General features: G+C 41.9%; 1 protein-coding gene across 3 annotated transcripts in view; it reads right to left on the bottom strand.

The window, feature by feature from the left end:
- The window catches only part of ARAP2 (ArfGAP with RhoGAP domain, ankyrin repeat and PH domain 2), a 126,817-nt gene that overhangs the window by 31,205 nt on the left and 79,056 nt on the right, over nt 1-16,556 (bottom strand). For all 3 annotated transcript variants that reach the window (XM_060278928.1, XM_060278927.1, XM_060278929.1), the window contains 6 exons: nt 15,332-15,530; nt 13,550-13,613; nt 7,790-7,953; nt 4,795-5,007; nt 3,856-3,961; nt 522-669 (listed from right to left, as the gene is read on the bottom strand). In XM_060278928.1, the coding sequence (XP_060134911.1) occupies nt 522-669; nt 3,856-3,961; nt 4,795-5,007; nt 7,790-7,953; nt 13,550-13,613; nt 15,332-15,530 (894 nt within the window). The remainder of the gene's footprint in view (nt 1-521; nt 670-3,855; nt 3,962-4,794; nt 5,008-7,789; nt 7,954-13,549; nt 13,614-15,331; nt 15,531-16,556) is intronic.

Genomic DNA, 16,556 nt, shown 5'->3' with positions numbered 1-16,556 from the left:
ACAAACACCCCAAACCTTGTTTTAAGCAGCTGTGGTTTGCTTCTGTCCATGTTCTTTAACTCTCTCTTTCCCTCCTTCTACTGTCTCCCATACTACTGCTTCTAATTTGTATACTCCTTGAGTACAGGGACCTATTATTTTCCTTTTTCCTTATGAAACTCTCCGAGCGCTAACTACATCAGGGACAAAAAAATATACCTGCATACAGGTAATCTAAGATGACCATCAGATGGTTCCCCCCCCTCAAGGGAGGACAATGGGTGCAATGAAGATATTCACAGCAACCCATAAGTTTAGGTTTAGCTGCTCTGAGTCAGTCCAGCTTCAAAAGGAAAATGCTAAAATCAAAATCCTTCAGATTGAAAATCAAAGAGAGATATATACTGGAAAAGGTGTTTTTCAGGCCTGCTGAAAGCATTTCTGAAGAAGAGAAAAAATGTTGTAAGATGCCCCATTGCTGTTTTCAACCATTTGCTAAATTGTATTATTGGAGAAATCTGATAAATGTGCTGGTTACTTACATCAAAGAGATGCACATAATTTATAATCAGGTCTTCGATCACATCGACTTCTTCACTGGTTTGCCCTTTGGTCTGAAACAAGCACGCTGAAAACGCCATGGCTAGATTGTGAGGATCCATGTGATTGATTTCCGAACACTTTTGTACCCTGCGCAAAGTTAATAAATCCATTTAGAAGGCTTCAGTAGGCATTGGCTTGTGTAAGGGAATAATCTCCCAGCCGTACCCCACGACACAGCATGCATTTCCAACACAGCAGCTCAACTTAAAAGAAGGCACCCATTAAAATGAAATTATGCATCTCATTTTTTCCTAGATCATTAACTCACAATTCTCTTGCCACCTGTTTTTACACAAACAGATTGTTCTGCCTTTACACAAACAGATTGTTTGAGTATGGTGAAGTTGCTCCCTCCAGCTAGGCCAGGGTACAGGACTGTTTGAAACAGTGAACAAGCCAGCTGCCTTGGGAAGGTCAGAAGCAGAGCAATATTACAGAAAACACCAAACCTAGTTGCTTCTTCTCCCCATCTGGCAATCAGGTATATACTCTGAAGGAATGTAAAGTCCACCTTCTGACCACCAGCTATCTTATTCAGCAAACGGGACGTGGGTAGTGCTGTGGTCTAAACAACTGAGCCTCTTGGCTTGCTGATCAGAAGGTTGACAGTTCGAATCCCTGTGATGGGGTGAGCTCCCATTGCTCTGTCCCATCTCCTGCCAACCTAGCAGTTCGAAAGCACACCAGTGCAAGTGGATAAATAGGTACTGTGGCGAGAAGGTAAATGCCATTTCTGTGAGCTCTGGTTTCCGTTGTGCCAGAAGCGGTTTAGTCATGCTGGTCACATGACCCAGAAAGCTGTCTATGGACAAACACTGGCTCCCTCGGCCTGAAAGCTAGATGAGCGCCACAACCCCATAGTCGCCTTTGACTAGACCTAACTGTTCAGAGGTCCTTCACCTTTACCATTTTTTACTTTATTCAGCAAACATCCTCCACCACCACTAAGCTTGTGAGATTTCACACCTTCACAGCCAGAAGGGCTAGGAACACATTTTTGTAAATAAAAATAATGCAGAAATCTCAGAAAGTGGACTTTCCCCCATTCAATAGTGCATTGAATGAACCCACAGAACTACTCCATACATAGTCCTGGACTTGTAGAATATTAATGGTGAAACAGACAGCTCCCAATTCCCAGACAGCTAACTGATGTGACTCCAATGTCAGCTACCTCCAAGTTCGGCTACCGAGAAGCAGTATATGTGAAGCTGCTGTCCAAGACAGTTTGGGAAATGGTGGTTAATTCAAAATACAGCTGATCAGGCATTGTGAATAAACACACATCTGGCAAGATCCATCACCAAGTGAAATTCACCAGCAGAAATCAGCCCTGAGTGCTCACTTGAAGGACAGATCCTGAAGCTTAGGCTTTGGCCACCTCATGAGAAGAGAATACTCCCTGGAAAAGACCCTTGGGAAAGATTGAGGACATAAGCGGAAGGGGGCGATAGAGGACGAGATGGTTGGACAGTGTTCTTGAAGCTACTAACATGAGTTTGGCCAAACTGCGGGAGGCAGTGGAAGACAGGAGTACTTGGCGTGTTTTGGTCCATGGGATCACGAAGAGTCGGACATGACTAAATGACTAAACAACAACATGGACTGGATTGTCATGGCTAGCAGTGACAGAGCATAGCACCTAAGAGCTGCCAGGTTAAAATCTTGCCTCAACCATGAGTTCCTTAGATGCCCTTATGCAAAGCACTATTCTCAACATTCAGGGGTGATGGCCATTGTTTATGTAGCCCAAATATCACCAGCAGTTAATAAAATATTATATATCACTTTGCAATATATTCACACCATTGCCTAAGGGCTGTTATAAGAATTCTAAGGTCTCAGATATAAATTAAACGCTCATAAATGTGCAACGCAAACACATACATACGTATATAAACCACGTGTCTGAAATAGTACAGGAGAGCAATCCTGAAGCCATTTTGACTCTCCCAAAATTGACTTCAAATATCAAGGAGGAAGGAAATGTGAAAGCCTCTCCATTGTATTTTGATTGCAAATCCTGCCTTAAGGGCCTATTTGTGTATGAATAGGGTGAGTCTGTGACCTGGATTCAAGAACTAAAGTATTTACCATCACAAAAGAATGGCCAGGCTGCCCAGGTAAAGCAATCAGTGACCATTTTCAGGTATCCTGGCAGACAGGATTTCTGCTGTAGACTGCCTCCTTCTGTGATGTATGTATGATGATTTTTGGGGGGTGGTCTTCGGCTACAGGGTGGGCAATTTCAAAAATCTATATAAGGATTTGCACACCATTGCTCAAGGTTCTCTCCTCCCTCCTGTGTGTGATGAGTGGGGACCCTGTTGCAACAGTTCTTTGAATAAAGATCAGGGCTTTGCTTCTCAATATTGTCTGGCTGGCCTCTGTTATTTTCTCCTACCGATAGGGAACCCACTTAAGGACTCTATGTGGGCTCTTGGGTACCCCATCAGGGAAAAGGAGCGGTTATTTCTTATAACAGGGCCATCAGCTACCAACTGGCTTGTGCTAATCCTCATCTTTAGTTGTCATCTAGTGATCCTGATGGCTAGTCATGTTTTGAGATTGCTTATTGTGATTTTATTAACACATTTTGATGTTACATGCAAGGCCACCTGGAAAGATTTGCATTCTGCAAGGGAGGAGAGATCTTACCTTCCAAGTTCCGGACTGCAGAATCCAGGACCGGCAGCCGTGTGACACCTGAAGTTGCGTCGACGTAACTTCCGGTGTCGCTTTGCCCTTCTATGGGCACCAAAAATGGCCACCGCCGGCTTCAAAAGTAGCTTCTACGCATGACCGGAAGGGCATTGACGCAACTTCCGGTGTCGGGCCACACATCTATGGGCACCAAAATGGCCGCCGCCGACACCGGAAGTCGCATCTACGCACTTCCGGTCATGCGTAGATGCGACTTTAGAAGCCGGCGGCAGCCATTTTTTGTGCCCATAGAAGGGCAAATCAGGGGAAAAAATGGCCGCCGTCAGGAGAAAATAACGGAGAAAAACAGGAGATGAAGTGATACGGGGGACCACCGGGAAAAGGTAAGTAAAAACGGGGGTTTCCCGAGGGAAACGGGAGACTTGGCAGCTATGAGGAGAGATTGCAACTATGATGATGCCCTCTTAGAGCCTTCCAATGATTCCTGATAATATATAAATAAAATTTTGAAAATTCTCTGGTATATCTAACATTCATCTCTCCCCACAGACCTTGGACAAAGTTAAAAGAAGATGTGTAGAGAGTTTTCTGATTTGCCAACACACTGACCTGTAAAGGTGCTCCATTAAAGCTGCCACCGTCGCCCTATTGACTGGTGGAAGTGTTCGAATAAAAGTGCTGTACTTTTTCACTCTCCTTTTCTCATCCACTGTATCTGATAGAGAAGGGGGGTGTTAAATTACCCAGCATTAACAGCAGTGCAATCCAAAAGAGAAGGATATTGATCCTCCATCTCAACAGCATCTAGTCATTTAAGATTATTATTCAGCCAATCCGCCCCTACGTCACCGACACAATATTGGTAAATTCTCTTCCGACGTGCTATGTTTGAAGGAAAACAATTTGGAGAACATGGAGGTTACGCCTTGCAACTTTTGCATTCTTGTACCGCCTGCAATGAGTCGCAGGCTAAGTATCCATTAAGCAGATTCTTCTGTTTGCTCATGGATGCACTTAATGGGCAGAGCTGATTAAAATACAAATGGACAAGACATACAAATAGGTAGAATGGAAAACTGAGTCTTTCATTGCTCAGAGCAGGTTACTCGGGGGTCACAATATTGATTGGAATACATCCCTCTTGAACGACACCATTAACAACTCAGATAGTCTAGTGCACAATCTGAAAAGTATGCTTTTCCCTCCTCAACTCAGTGTTTCCCCCACTGTGCTTCTTTCAACAACCTGTTGTTCTAAAATGTGTTATAGCCGCTCGTCCCCATGTTCTGTTTACTGATAACCATATTTAATTAGAACCCATCCTTCTCCAGAGCTTAGAGAGGGGCAAAGGCACTTATAAACCCTGTGATGACTTGGAAATGAATGAGACATCTCTTTGCGTTTTGAGCATCACCGAGGCTCAGCACAACCTCAGCACAACATCAGAGGGAGCTCCAAAAACTGTTCAGGCTTGGAAGGAGGACAGGGAGGCTAAGAAAACAGATGTCATATCTCTACAGCTTCGTAGAAAAACATGCAGCACATTACCTAATGCAGAAATCCAAAATGGATAAAGTTCTTTGGTAAGCAGTGCATCATCTATTTCAGACAGAAAGCATTTCAGTGCATCAGTGACATCTTCGAGCTGATTTGTCCCAGCCCTCAGCTTAACACTTCTCGCATCTTTTTTGAAGCACTCCAGAAGTTCATTCACACGAGAAGGATCCCCCCCTTTCAGGTAGATGTGTTTGCTACCCAGACCTTAGAGAAAGGAACACAAAATCACTTTCTCAAAAAAAATAATTATGCCTTAAATCAGGGGTTGTCAACCTGGTCCCTACCACTCACTCGTGGGCGTTTCAGGATTCTAGGGGGGCGGTAGGGGGTTCTACGGCACAAGCTGAATCCTTCTTCCATCGAGCACTGGTGGGAGGTAAGGAAATTTTACCATCAAGAAATTTTACCATTAGTGGGCAGTAGGTATAAAAAGGTTAACTACTCCTGCCTTAAATAGACCGATACTTCAATAGAAAAATATTGTACAGTTAGATGGGGGAAACACAATTTGAAGAAATGGTAGGTTGCTCTGTCTAATCATGATTTTAACACTGTATCACAGATGCAGTTAAGAGGCAGAAACACAGAAGAAGAAGCTTTTACTGCACATGTATTACCAGTGGTGAGGGAGGAGGGAAGCAGGAATCCTAGGCTAACTGAGAGATTCTCCTTGCACTAGTGGAAGTCTGTAACTTTCTGTTTCTCATTTTCCCACCACAAAATACAGTCGTACCTTGGATCCTGAATGCCTTGGCTCTTGAACAAACCGGCTCCCAAACAATCAAAACCCAGAAGTGAGTGTTCCAGTTTTCGAACGATTTTCAGAAGCCAAACGTCTGGCACAGCTCCTGGTTGGCTGCAGGAGGCTCCTGCAGCCAATCAGAAGCCGTGCCTTGGTTTTCGAACAGTTCTGGTAGTTGAACGGACTCCTGGAACGCATTCTGTTCAAGAACCAAGGCACGACTGTACATGGTATCTCAACTTTTATCAGATGTTTTGCCATTCCAGCTCCATCCAGGACTGCTTGCAATCCTTTAAACTTTCAGATCACCCTCTGTACATCTGCTTGTATAAACAGTACCCCAGTGGGGTGGCCTACAGACATTTATTTGTTTCTTACATATCTTTAGGCGCCAGGCAAAAACATTCCACTTTTCCCAAGGTTTTGGCTAATTATCTATGGTCTTTTAAACTATATTGTTTTTTGTTTGCTAGTATGGTTTGTATTTCTGTGTGTTTATATGGTTAGACTGCCCTGCGATCCTTGCATGAAACCTGGTATAGAAATTTATGCAATAAATAATAATTCAAGGACCACTTCTCCCCACATAAACTGTCCCAGACTCTGCATTCAGCATCTGAGGGCCTTCTTTGTGTGCCTCCACCACGTGAGGTGTAGAGGGTGGCTACACAATAACGGGCCTTCTCTGTGGTAGCCCCCTGTTTGTGGAATGATCTCCCCAGGAAGGCTCGCCTGGTGCCATCACGATACACCTTTAGTTGCCAGGTGAAAACGTTCCCCTTCAACCAGACCTTGGCTGATTAATATTCTACAGCTTTTTAAATGTGTGGGAAGGGCGAGACGATTGTTTTGCTGTTTTTGCTGTAAATATTGACTTGTGTTTTGTTTTGTGAACCACCCAGAGATGTTGTGGTGAAGGGCAGTATACAAATTTAATAAATAAAAATAAAATAAATAATTTCCATGGAAGCAACTCTTACGCAGCTAGGAGACCTTTCGAATAATCCAACCTCGTGAATGAGAGCCAGTCAAGTAGGCGTTTCCCACACAACTGGAACTCCACCACAACTCCTGCGTTTGGATCATTCAAATGCTGGAGCTGGTCACACACGGGATCGGAGACATGCATGGTGCAAAAGGTTCAAGAGCACACCTTCAAACCTTGTAGAGCACTGACAGTGCTTCTTAGGTCTCCCTGTTGTCCATAAGATCAGAGATTGGATATTACAACACACCCAATGTTATTTTGTGGCAGAACAGTACAGTGGGAGATAAGCAGAGCAACCTTCCTCAACAGGGCAGGTACTAGCAGTTTTGGCCTTCTGGCTTTCAAACACCTTTTGAAAGCCACAGCCTGATAAGCTGTTGGCTTTACAGCATGGCAGCAGTTCTTAAACTAGGTACCAAAACAACAAACGCTGCTTTTTGGCCACATAGACCTTCATCTTTCAGTGAATAAGATCCTGCATCCAACAAAAATAAATGGACCTCGAATAGTACTGGCCCACAGATGGAAAGCAGACGAAGTTCTGACCAGAGATGAGTGACTGATGAAGGTGATGGACTACGCCAAAATGGCAAAATTGACCGGGAAAATCAGAAACCAGGAAGACAAGGACTTTATGAAGGAATTGGGGGGGGGGAATACAATGTATTTAAGAGAACACTGTAAACAACTGAAAACTTTGGCAGGATTTGAGTAATGCTTGTAATGTACAAAAAACTATGGTAAAAATGGATGGTGATTATTTTAAAAAATAGAGGAAATAAGAGAAGCAGTTGGAAAAAAAGATTGATAATGGTAACCATGGAAGGGTGGAGGGGTTTCGATGGATTCAGGGAATCCTAAATCACGATGTTGATGTCTAATGTTTGAATTCAAATTTGTTATGTAAAACATTATACACACACACACACACACACACACACACACACACACACACACACATATATGACCTCAAGAAGCTCCTAGTAAGGAGATGCTGTCTTCCTTGCTTGACTTGTACATTTTAGACACAGACAGACAGACAGACAGACAGACACACACACACACACACACACACACACACACACACAGCCATGCAAATAACACAGTGCAACAGTGTGAACCTCTGACAAAGTGTGGTCTTTGCAAATAGCAGTTCAAGCCCAGCTAATGTAATCTGATATAGATGCTTCTTAAGTACTCTATCCGGATGCATCTCCAATTTTCAGGAACTTGAACAAATGCTCTGCTCCACTTACCATACTGCGTAACAAATGCAATACAGCTGTTCACTATAATCGGGACGTCATTTCTGCTGAGCTGCTGATCTTCTAACACGTTGCCATCTGTACCTGCTGCTTTTTCAATTGCGCTGTGCCAGACTGTGAAATCCAACTTTGTGTGGCCGTGGATGTATAATGTTCTGCAAAAAAAGAGAAAAGTTTTGGGAAAATATTTTGAAAGGAGCAGTAAGAGGGTGAGTGGAGAAAGTGTTTCTTATTTTAGTGAAAAAGAGCAAGATGGATATCATATGGATAGGTGAACGCAGACCAACTGAACAGCTGGCAATAACCTAAGGCTGAAAACAGCCACAATGCTGCTTCTCTTGAAACACTCTCACTTTTGAGAGAATATTCAAAGAGAACATGAATATTTCTCCTCAGGGTTGAACTTGAGGGTGGGTGATGGGGAGGGCGGAGTGAAATCACATATAGTTTGATCCTCTTCAAAATTTGTCAGTTTCTTTGTGAAAATTTCTCCCAATAAACACATAAGCAGTGTTGATTAATAGGCATAATGCTGCAAGCAATTCCCCCTATTGTAATGCATTTTGGAAGCTTGTTTTCACGAAAGTATGCATTTTTATGGAGATTTCCCTTTAATATATGCATTGTGTACATACCGGTACTGTTTGGATTTTAAAGGTTAACAGTTTGGTTCACATATCGGTTCGAGGATTGGGGAAAAGGTAGTCTCCCATGAAAAGGCAAAATATTTTTGATTTTCCCTCCATCCCTACTTGACACAGAAATTTGCATGAATGACACAATGCAGTTTGGATAACAAAAGCTCTAAAAATTCATGCTTTTGATAAATTTACTCAATAGTCCTCTTGGATATATAAGCTTTTATTGCCCTTCATTAAAATGTATTATTTCCACATCATCTGCATTTGGGGGCTATTTTAAGCCTTTTAAATCACAGTACCTCTTGTAATCTTGCTGAATTTCTCAATATCTACAGAGCACAAAAATGAATCAATGGTTGAGAAGATTTAAGGTGCTAGATCCCATAAGATAGTATGACATTGCACAGAATAGATACACTCAGGAACGACTGAGATATTGAGCAAAAGTAAAGTATAATAAATATCCATCAAACAAGTGAGGAAGTGAACACATGAAACTTCATTTTCTTTTTGTTTTTACTCTGCCAATGTGTTTTCTGAGGAAATTCACCACTTAGGGTCAGTAAATGGAATCAACAATGGATTTATTCCTGTGAGAGGGTGTGTGGGTGTGTAAGAGAGAGGGAATTATTCAAAATGTATGTGATTATTTATAAAGCTCTTGTATCCAACTTACAATGTGATTCCAGCAACCAGTATAACTCTCTTCAACTGAACAATGCCTCAAGCTTCTTTGAATTCTGACAAGAAGTATCAGGTGTTAGAAACAGTATAACCTCTGGAGAGCCTATATCTGCTATAATTCCAATCCCTTCTGTGAAGTCTCCCCTCAGATTCTCCACCCCAGTCAAACCGGTTCACTGAAAAAAAGCATTTCTCAATATAACCAGCCAAGAGATGTGCTCAGTTCTAGATATGCAAGACCTTTTCTCTACATAGGGATGCAGGTGGCGCTGTGGTCTAAACCAGGGGTTCCCAAACTAAGGCCCAGGGGCCGGATGCGGCCCAATCGCCTTCTAAATCCGGCCCGCGGACGGTCCAGGAATCAGCATGTTTTTACATGAGTAGAATGTGTCCTTTTATTTAAAATGTATCTCTGGGTTATTTGTGGGGCATAGGAATTTGTTCATATTTTTTTCCAAAAGATAGTCCGCCCCCCCACAACGTCTGAGGGACAGTGGACCGGCCCCCTGCTGAAAAAGTTTGCTGACCCCTGGTCTAAACCACAGAGCCGAAGGCTTGCCAATCGGAAGGTCGGCAGTTTGAATCCCCATGATGGGGGTGAGCTCCCATTGTTCAATCCCAGCTCCTGCCCACCTAGCAGTTAAAAAGCATGTCAAGTGCAAGCGGATAAATAGGTACCGCTCTGGCGGGAAGGTAAACAGTGTTTCCGTGCGCTGCTCTGGTTCACCAGAAGCGGCTTAGTCATGCTGTCTGCAGACAAATGCCAGCTCCCTTGGCCTATAGAGCGAGATGAGCGCACATCCCCAGAGTCATCTGCGACTGGACCTAACGGTCAAGGGTACCTTTAACTTTCTCTACATGCACATCAATTTGGAAAGGGTACAGAAAACCTGACCAAGCTACCACATAAACCCCAATGAAACTCTTTCCAAAGCACCCATGTGTTGTAGTCTGCAAACAGCTTCTACAGTCAAACCTCAGTTCTTGAACGGCTTCGTTTTTGAACTTTTCGGTTCCCAAATGCTGAAAACCAGAAGCAAAATGATCCGGTTTTTGAACGTTCCTCAGAACTCAAACGTCCGATAGAGCTTCCACTTGAGTGCAAGAAACTCTTGCAACCAATCGGAAGCTGCGCATTGGATGTCGAACGTTTCAGAAGTCGAATGGTCTTCCAGAACAGATTACGTTCGGCAACCGAGGTTTGACTGTATAGCTCAGTGAATAGCACTCTTGAACTGTATGAGAAACTGTTGGGCTGGCTGGTCACACAGCGGACATAGGGAGAGGGAAAGCTTTTTTAGAAAAAGAAAAATACAGTTAGACTCCCAAGGCAGCCGCTGAAGTCAGATAACACTTATTTCTTTGCAAGGCTTTCCTTGCAAAGGTTTTCAGAAGGTTACTGAAGTGTTAGAGGAGCTTCTCTCTGAATTTCCAACATAATGCCTGTTCCTCTCTTTCAAAGTCAAGTGTATGCAGTGTGAAAAGAAAAAAATGCAGAAAAACAGGAGGATTTATCTTGTGGGTTAAGAAAGAACTGAACAGAAACCTCAAATTACACTTTTCAGATGCCCAACATTCACAGGAAAAAGAGGGTCAGAAGAATTTCAATTTCTGCCCAGAAAACTGCTATTTATATGAAGAGAACACTGGAAGTTCACTTTTTGCACTAAGAGATTTAGGCTGCATACATAATATACATTTACATCACATATGCACCCAACAAATCCTAGGAGATGAGCTTTGCTAGGTTACTGGGAATTGTAGCGCTGTAAGGGATACACTTCAGTTCCCAGAACGGGAAGATGTGCTTTAAATGTATGATGTGAAAGCAACCTTTTAGGTGTGGGAAGGATTTAAAGTGCTGAAGAAAGGATTATATTAATCTAATATTTATATCCCACCTTTCCTTCAAGGAACTCAAAACGGCATATATTTCTCTCCCCGCTGCACACACACACATACACGACAGATATTCTCACAGCAACCTTGTGTTAGATTGAGAGAGAGATGTCAGCTAGTGAACTTCATGGCTACTTGGGGATTTGAACCAGTGTCTCTACCAGAAAGTTTAGCTACACAACAACAACAGCTCTCAAGAAGCCATTTCGTAGCAATAAAGCAATTTGGTCCGCCTTTCCCCCCCAAAGGTTTCCAAAATATACACCTCAGCCAATACACGTTCCATGCATTATACCCACTGAGTTTAATACCCATTCCAGCAACACCTTCATAGTTCCAAAACAAGAAAGTATAAAGCCTCCACACACACACACACACACACACACACACACACACACACACCTCCTAATAATTAGACTGGCTGCAGCAGTGAGAAGTTGGTTTTCATTTTGCTAGGCTCACAAAAACAGACATCAGAATTTCCATAGCAAAAAAGTGCAGTTGAACACAAGACAAATCTCAGCAATGTCTACCTCAGGGCAGCATTTTAGAATTTTGCTTGCCCCAGCGGGACTCATTAACATCAGGCTTGCTCCTGATTTAGGTTTACCATGCTCTGTCCTTGAGCAGAAAATACCAGGACACCTATAAAGTAGCTACATATGTTCACATGGAAGTGCTGCAGAGAAGATCTTCAAAAGAGGGATGGGGAACCTCTGCCCCTGCGTCCTTCAACATTGTTGGACTCTCTCTCATCATTTCTCACTACTGGTGAGGCTAGTTGGGCCTGGTGGGAGTTGAAGTCTAACCATTTCTGGATGGTCTCAGGTTCCCATTCCTACTTTAGAGGCCAAAAACCCAGAAGGAGAGCACCTAAATTGGCATGCAAAAGGTCCAGACTTCAATCTCTGCCATTTCTAATTCAATAGACCTCAGAGAGCAAAGCTGAGACATTCGAGAGTTGCTATCACAGAGACCATGCTGGCTAGATCAAGGGCCTGACTTCACTTGATGATTTCTTTCTTTTAAAAAAGAAAGAAAGAAAGAATCTAGAAACTTGCAATCCAGAATATTTATTTTGTTAAGCTGCATTTTAATGCAGTATTTACATAGTATGGATAAGCATTATCTTTCTTAGTATTCCCAACACATTTACACAGCTGATTTTTTCAGAACAGTCTGGCCAACAACCAAGGAAAAATCTCAGAAACGAGTTGTACCTCAAAGACTAACAAAATTATAATGGGATAAGCTTTTGTAGACTACCGTAGACTTCATCAGAAGAATGAAGTATTAGTCTGAGTTGCAGGGTTCTCTCTCTCTCTCTCACTCTGTGTGTGTGTGTGTGTGTGTACGTGAGAGACAAAGAGAGAGAGGTGATGATGATAGATGATAGATAGATATAGACAGACAGACAGACAGACAACACTATCAGGAGAGAGAGAGTGCGTGTGTGTTAATTGAGGCCAGGGTGAACAGTTAACAGGGAGGTCAGAAGGAAGGGAAATGCAAAAAATGCAGAAATGCACAGTGTAAATGCACACCTGTAAAAGCTCAAAAACCACATTACATGATAACACAGACATCCTAGCATTGATTAGCTAATTAACACTTTACAGTGGTACCTCGGTTTAAGTACACAATTGGTTCCGGAAGTCTGTACTTAACCTGAAGCGTACTTAACCTGAAGTGAACTTTCCCATTGAAAGTAATGGGAAGTGAATTCATCCATTCCAGACGGGTCCGCAGAGTACTTAAACTGAAACTACTCAAACCAAAGCGTATTTAAACCAAGGTATGACTGTAGAGTCAGGCAAAAACTTCATTCATCCTGAAACTTCAGCTTGCAGAGTCCAGAACCAGCCTTTTTTTTATTATCAAACTTTCATACATGCTCATAACACCATACCAATAATACTGTAAGTAAAAGGCAAGAAAGCTAGTTTCATTATGTCAATCATCCTGATGCAAAGGTCTCACACACTTCAAAATGCATATGCGGGCTCCCATTTTTCATTTAATGGTGGACAAGCTGCATATCCCCAAGTTCATTGACATCTTTAAAACAAAAGGGATTAATAGTTTGGTGCTAACTGCTACAATAATGGTTACAGGTAGGTAGCCGTGTTGGTCAGACGTAGTCGGGGGGGGGGTGGAATTCCTTCCAGTAGCACCTTAGAGAACAACTAAGTTTGTCATAGGTATGAGCTTTCATGTGCATGCACACTTTTTCAGGTATGCATGGAAGATAATATGTCTGCCCCACTGGATTTTAGAATTGTGTGTGTGTGTGTGTGTGTGTGTGTGTGTGTGTGTGTGTATTTGGGAGATGATAAATAGATAGATGATAGATAGATAGATGATAGATAGATCTATGATAGAGATGATAGATGATAGATAGATAGATAGATGATAGATAGATGATAGATAGATAGATGATAGATCAACAAATAGATAGATGATAGATAGAATCTGGAATAAGATTTTGGATATAGAAGATACACATTTTTGCCTAACCATCCCTTACCTTCCTTTCTCAACCAAAAGCAGGACATCTATTTTTTCTCCGTTTTGGATTATGCTGCTGATTGCTGAAAAATGGACAAAGAAACCAATCCATTTACAATTGCCTAATGGAAGCTTAAAACAGACACACAGCATTTAAAAAAGCAGAATCAATCTTTTGGAAGTCATACTGCAAAACAGCAACAGCAGCTGAGCCTGGAAATCTGCTTTAATAATCATTAGTCTCTGGGTAAGCATTAAATGGAAACCGGCATCTAGTAAAGGTGAAACAGGCAGCCCTCTCTGTGAGTAATAATGAAGACAAGTAAAGCAATGAAGATGTTTCCTATTAAGGATAGGCAAGTGAAGTCAACAGAAATATTTCAGCTCTTATGTTGGGAATTATATACAAGGGTGCAAAAGGGGAAGGGGGCATATAAAGGTTGGGGTTCTATGGCAGTGGAATTCAAAAAGTACACCCTGTGGCAATTCAATTGGAGCCCAAATGCAATCATTTAGACCAGCTGAGTAAATTAACATTTCTATAGTGGGGCAAGAAACCTTTGAGTCCCTTGGAATTTGGTGGACTCTCCTTCATTGGAGGTTTCTAAGCAGAGGTTGGGTGGCCATCTGTCTGTTAGCATACACCATGGGAGACGTGAGGGCAACTGGCTGTCCCCAGCTGTAAACAGGCCCTCCCAGCCGCCTGCCGGGCGATCTCCAACCTCCGGTGCAGCGTGCGATGATGGCCCAGGCTTCAGAAGCCAGGGCACACTATAATAGCAGAACCCACTGTGCAGCGGAAACGATGAGCGAGAGAAGGTAGTGGCATATTTACAAGCATTTATTCAGCATATCTCTGGAGAAAGAGAAACATGTCTGCTCCTTTGTCCAAAACACAGAAGCAAAGAGCAAAAGCTACATGCAATGGAAGTTCACAGACACGTGACACACAATAGCTACATGTTTGTAACTTAAGGTGGAATGGAATTGCCAACACTGCCATGGGTGCTTTAGTTGAGATTCGTGCATTGCAAAGGGTTGGACTAGATGAAATGATACCTGTGTGTGTGTGTGTGTGTGTGTGTGTGTGTTTGCTTTGTTCATATATCTATTCATATATCTACTATCTAATCTATCTATCTATCTACAGTGGTGCCTCACTAGACGAATTTAATTTGTTCCACGGGTCTATTCTTATAACGAAAAATTTGTCTAGCGAATCCCATAGGAATGCATTGAATTATTTTTTTTAAAAAAATTGCCCATAGGAACGCATTAATTGAATTTCAATGCATTCCTATGGGAGACCGCGATTCGCTAGACGAATTTTTCGTAAAACAAATTTGTCTAGCGAGGCAAGCTCCGCTAGAAAAATCCTTTCTTTAAGCGAAAATTTTGTCTTACGGGGCGTTTGTTAAGCGAGGCACCACTGTATCTATCTCACACAGTTCACCCATTACCATATCAGTGTGGGAGTCACTTTGTCATAGTTTGGAAATTTGGGTATTATTCTAATCAGTTTCTTCTCATGTGAATGTTGATCAATACTCTGAGGATGCCATAGTGCAGGAAGAAGCTATGTCATTGTCCTTGCCCACATTTCCTTTATCCATGCATTGCTCAAGAAGAGTGGGAAGAAGTTACAGAGAAGTGACTCCCATAGCACTGGATACACAGTTATGGAAATTATTATGCCAACAACACACAGAGAGACACACACAGCATCTCTGTGTGTCTTGCCCTTCAAGCAAGTAAAGTTCTATGAACTAGCTCTTAACCCTTGATGTTTCCAAAGTCTTACTTAACTCCTGGAGCCTCCGTAGATATATGGAATCCTCCTGAGAGTTTTCCGGTTCCAGGCAAAAATACAGGCTTGACTTCTCTACGGCAAACCAGCCTTTCTTCCAGTTATCAAGGTTCTGGCAGTCTTTGTAGTACAGCTGGCCAATCAGATCGTAGTCCCTCTCCAAAAGACATTTGCCAGCGATGGGTACAAAGTGCTATTCCAAATGAAAATAAAGAAAATAAGTGAGCATAAAAATCAATACTAGAAACTAAATCAGTGCCAGATTAATGTACTGTATAAGCTAAACATGCTATACCTTCGGGCCCCACTCTCTTGGGACCCCCCCAAAATATAATTTCTTAACTGTATTTCAGTTCAACAATTACTTTGATAAAATACATATTTTGTTATTTGCAAATGGCTTTAGATACCTATTAGGTCCATAAATTACCATATAACATATATTCAGTACAAAAAACAGTGGCAATTTGTTGTTGACAAAGCACAGCTGGACATATAAAGGGCCCCATTACCTTCAGTAGCTTAGGGCCTCATCAAACCTAAATCTGGCCCTGCAATAAATGCCGTATGACCTGTTGAGTTTTAAGCAAAATTCAGATTGACTTTACTTCCCAAATACTGAAATGGTCCATAGCCTATTTTCTTAATTTTAAAATAATTATAGCTTGACTTTACATCACATATATCAGAGGCTCAAGGTTGCTTAAAAATAAAAATGACATGCAGCAGAATTTTTTAAAGCACAGTAAAAACCAGCATAGAAAAACAATTAGCAGAACTATACCGTATACTGATGAAACCACAACTCAATCTTTAGATGACCTCAATCAGAGGACTTGGGCATTTGTTAAACAGCAGGGTTTGGATTGATTTCAAGCAATGAGGGTTGGAGGAAATCAATATTTTGAGACATCAGAAATCAGTGCCTCCCCAACCTGATTCCCCTTAATGTGTTCAACCAGTGTTTGAATACAGATTACCTTAAAATTCAAGATTATTATTATTATTATTATTATTATTATTATTATTATTTTAAAAAGCTTGAATTCTGATCAATGCTTTATGGCTGCTTCAGAAGCAATTGTAACAGCAGATATTTTCCATTAAGAAGTTGTGGGGGGAAACACATTTCCACATTCTCAAGATCCAAATTCACTTGTGTAGAAACCTGGTTTCTCCCTAGATTCTAAGCTAACAGTGCCAACTTCACACGCAATGC

The sequence above is a fragment of the Zootoca vivipara genome, chromosome 9 (assembly GCF_963506605.1).
Source record: "Zootoca vivipara chromosome 9, rZooViv1.1, whole genome shotgun sequence".
NCBI lineage: Eukaryota > Metazoa > Chordata > Lepidosauria > Squamata > Lacertidae > Zootoca > Zootoca vivipara.
The sequence above is the reverse complement of the archived record's forward strand: the minus strand, read 5'-3'. Positions and strand labels throughout refer to the sequence as shown.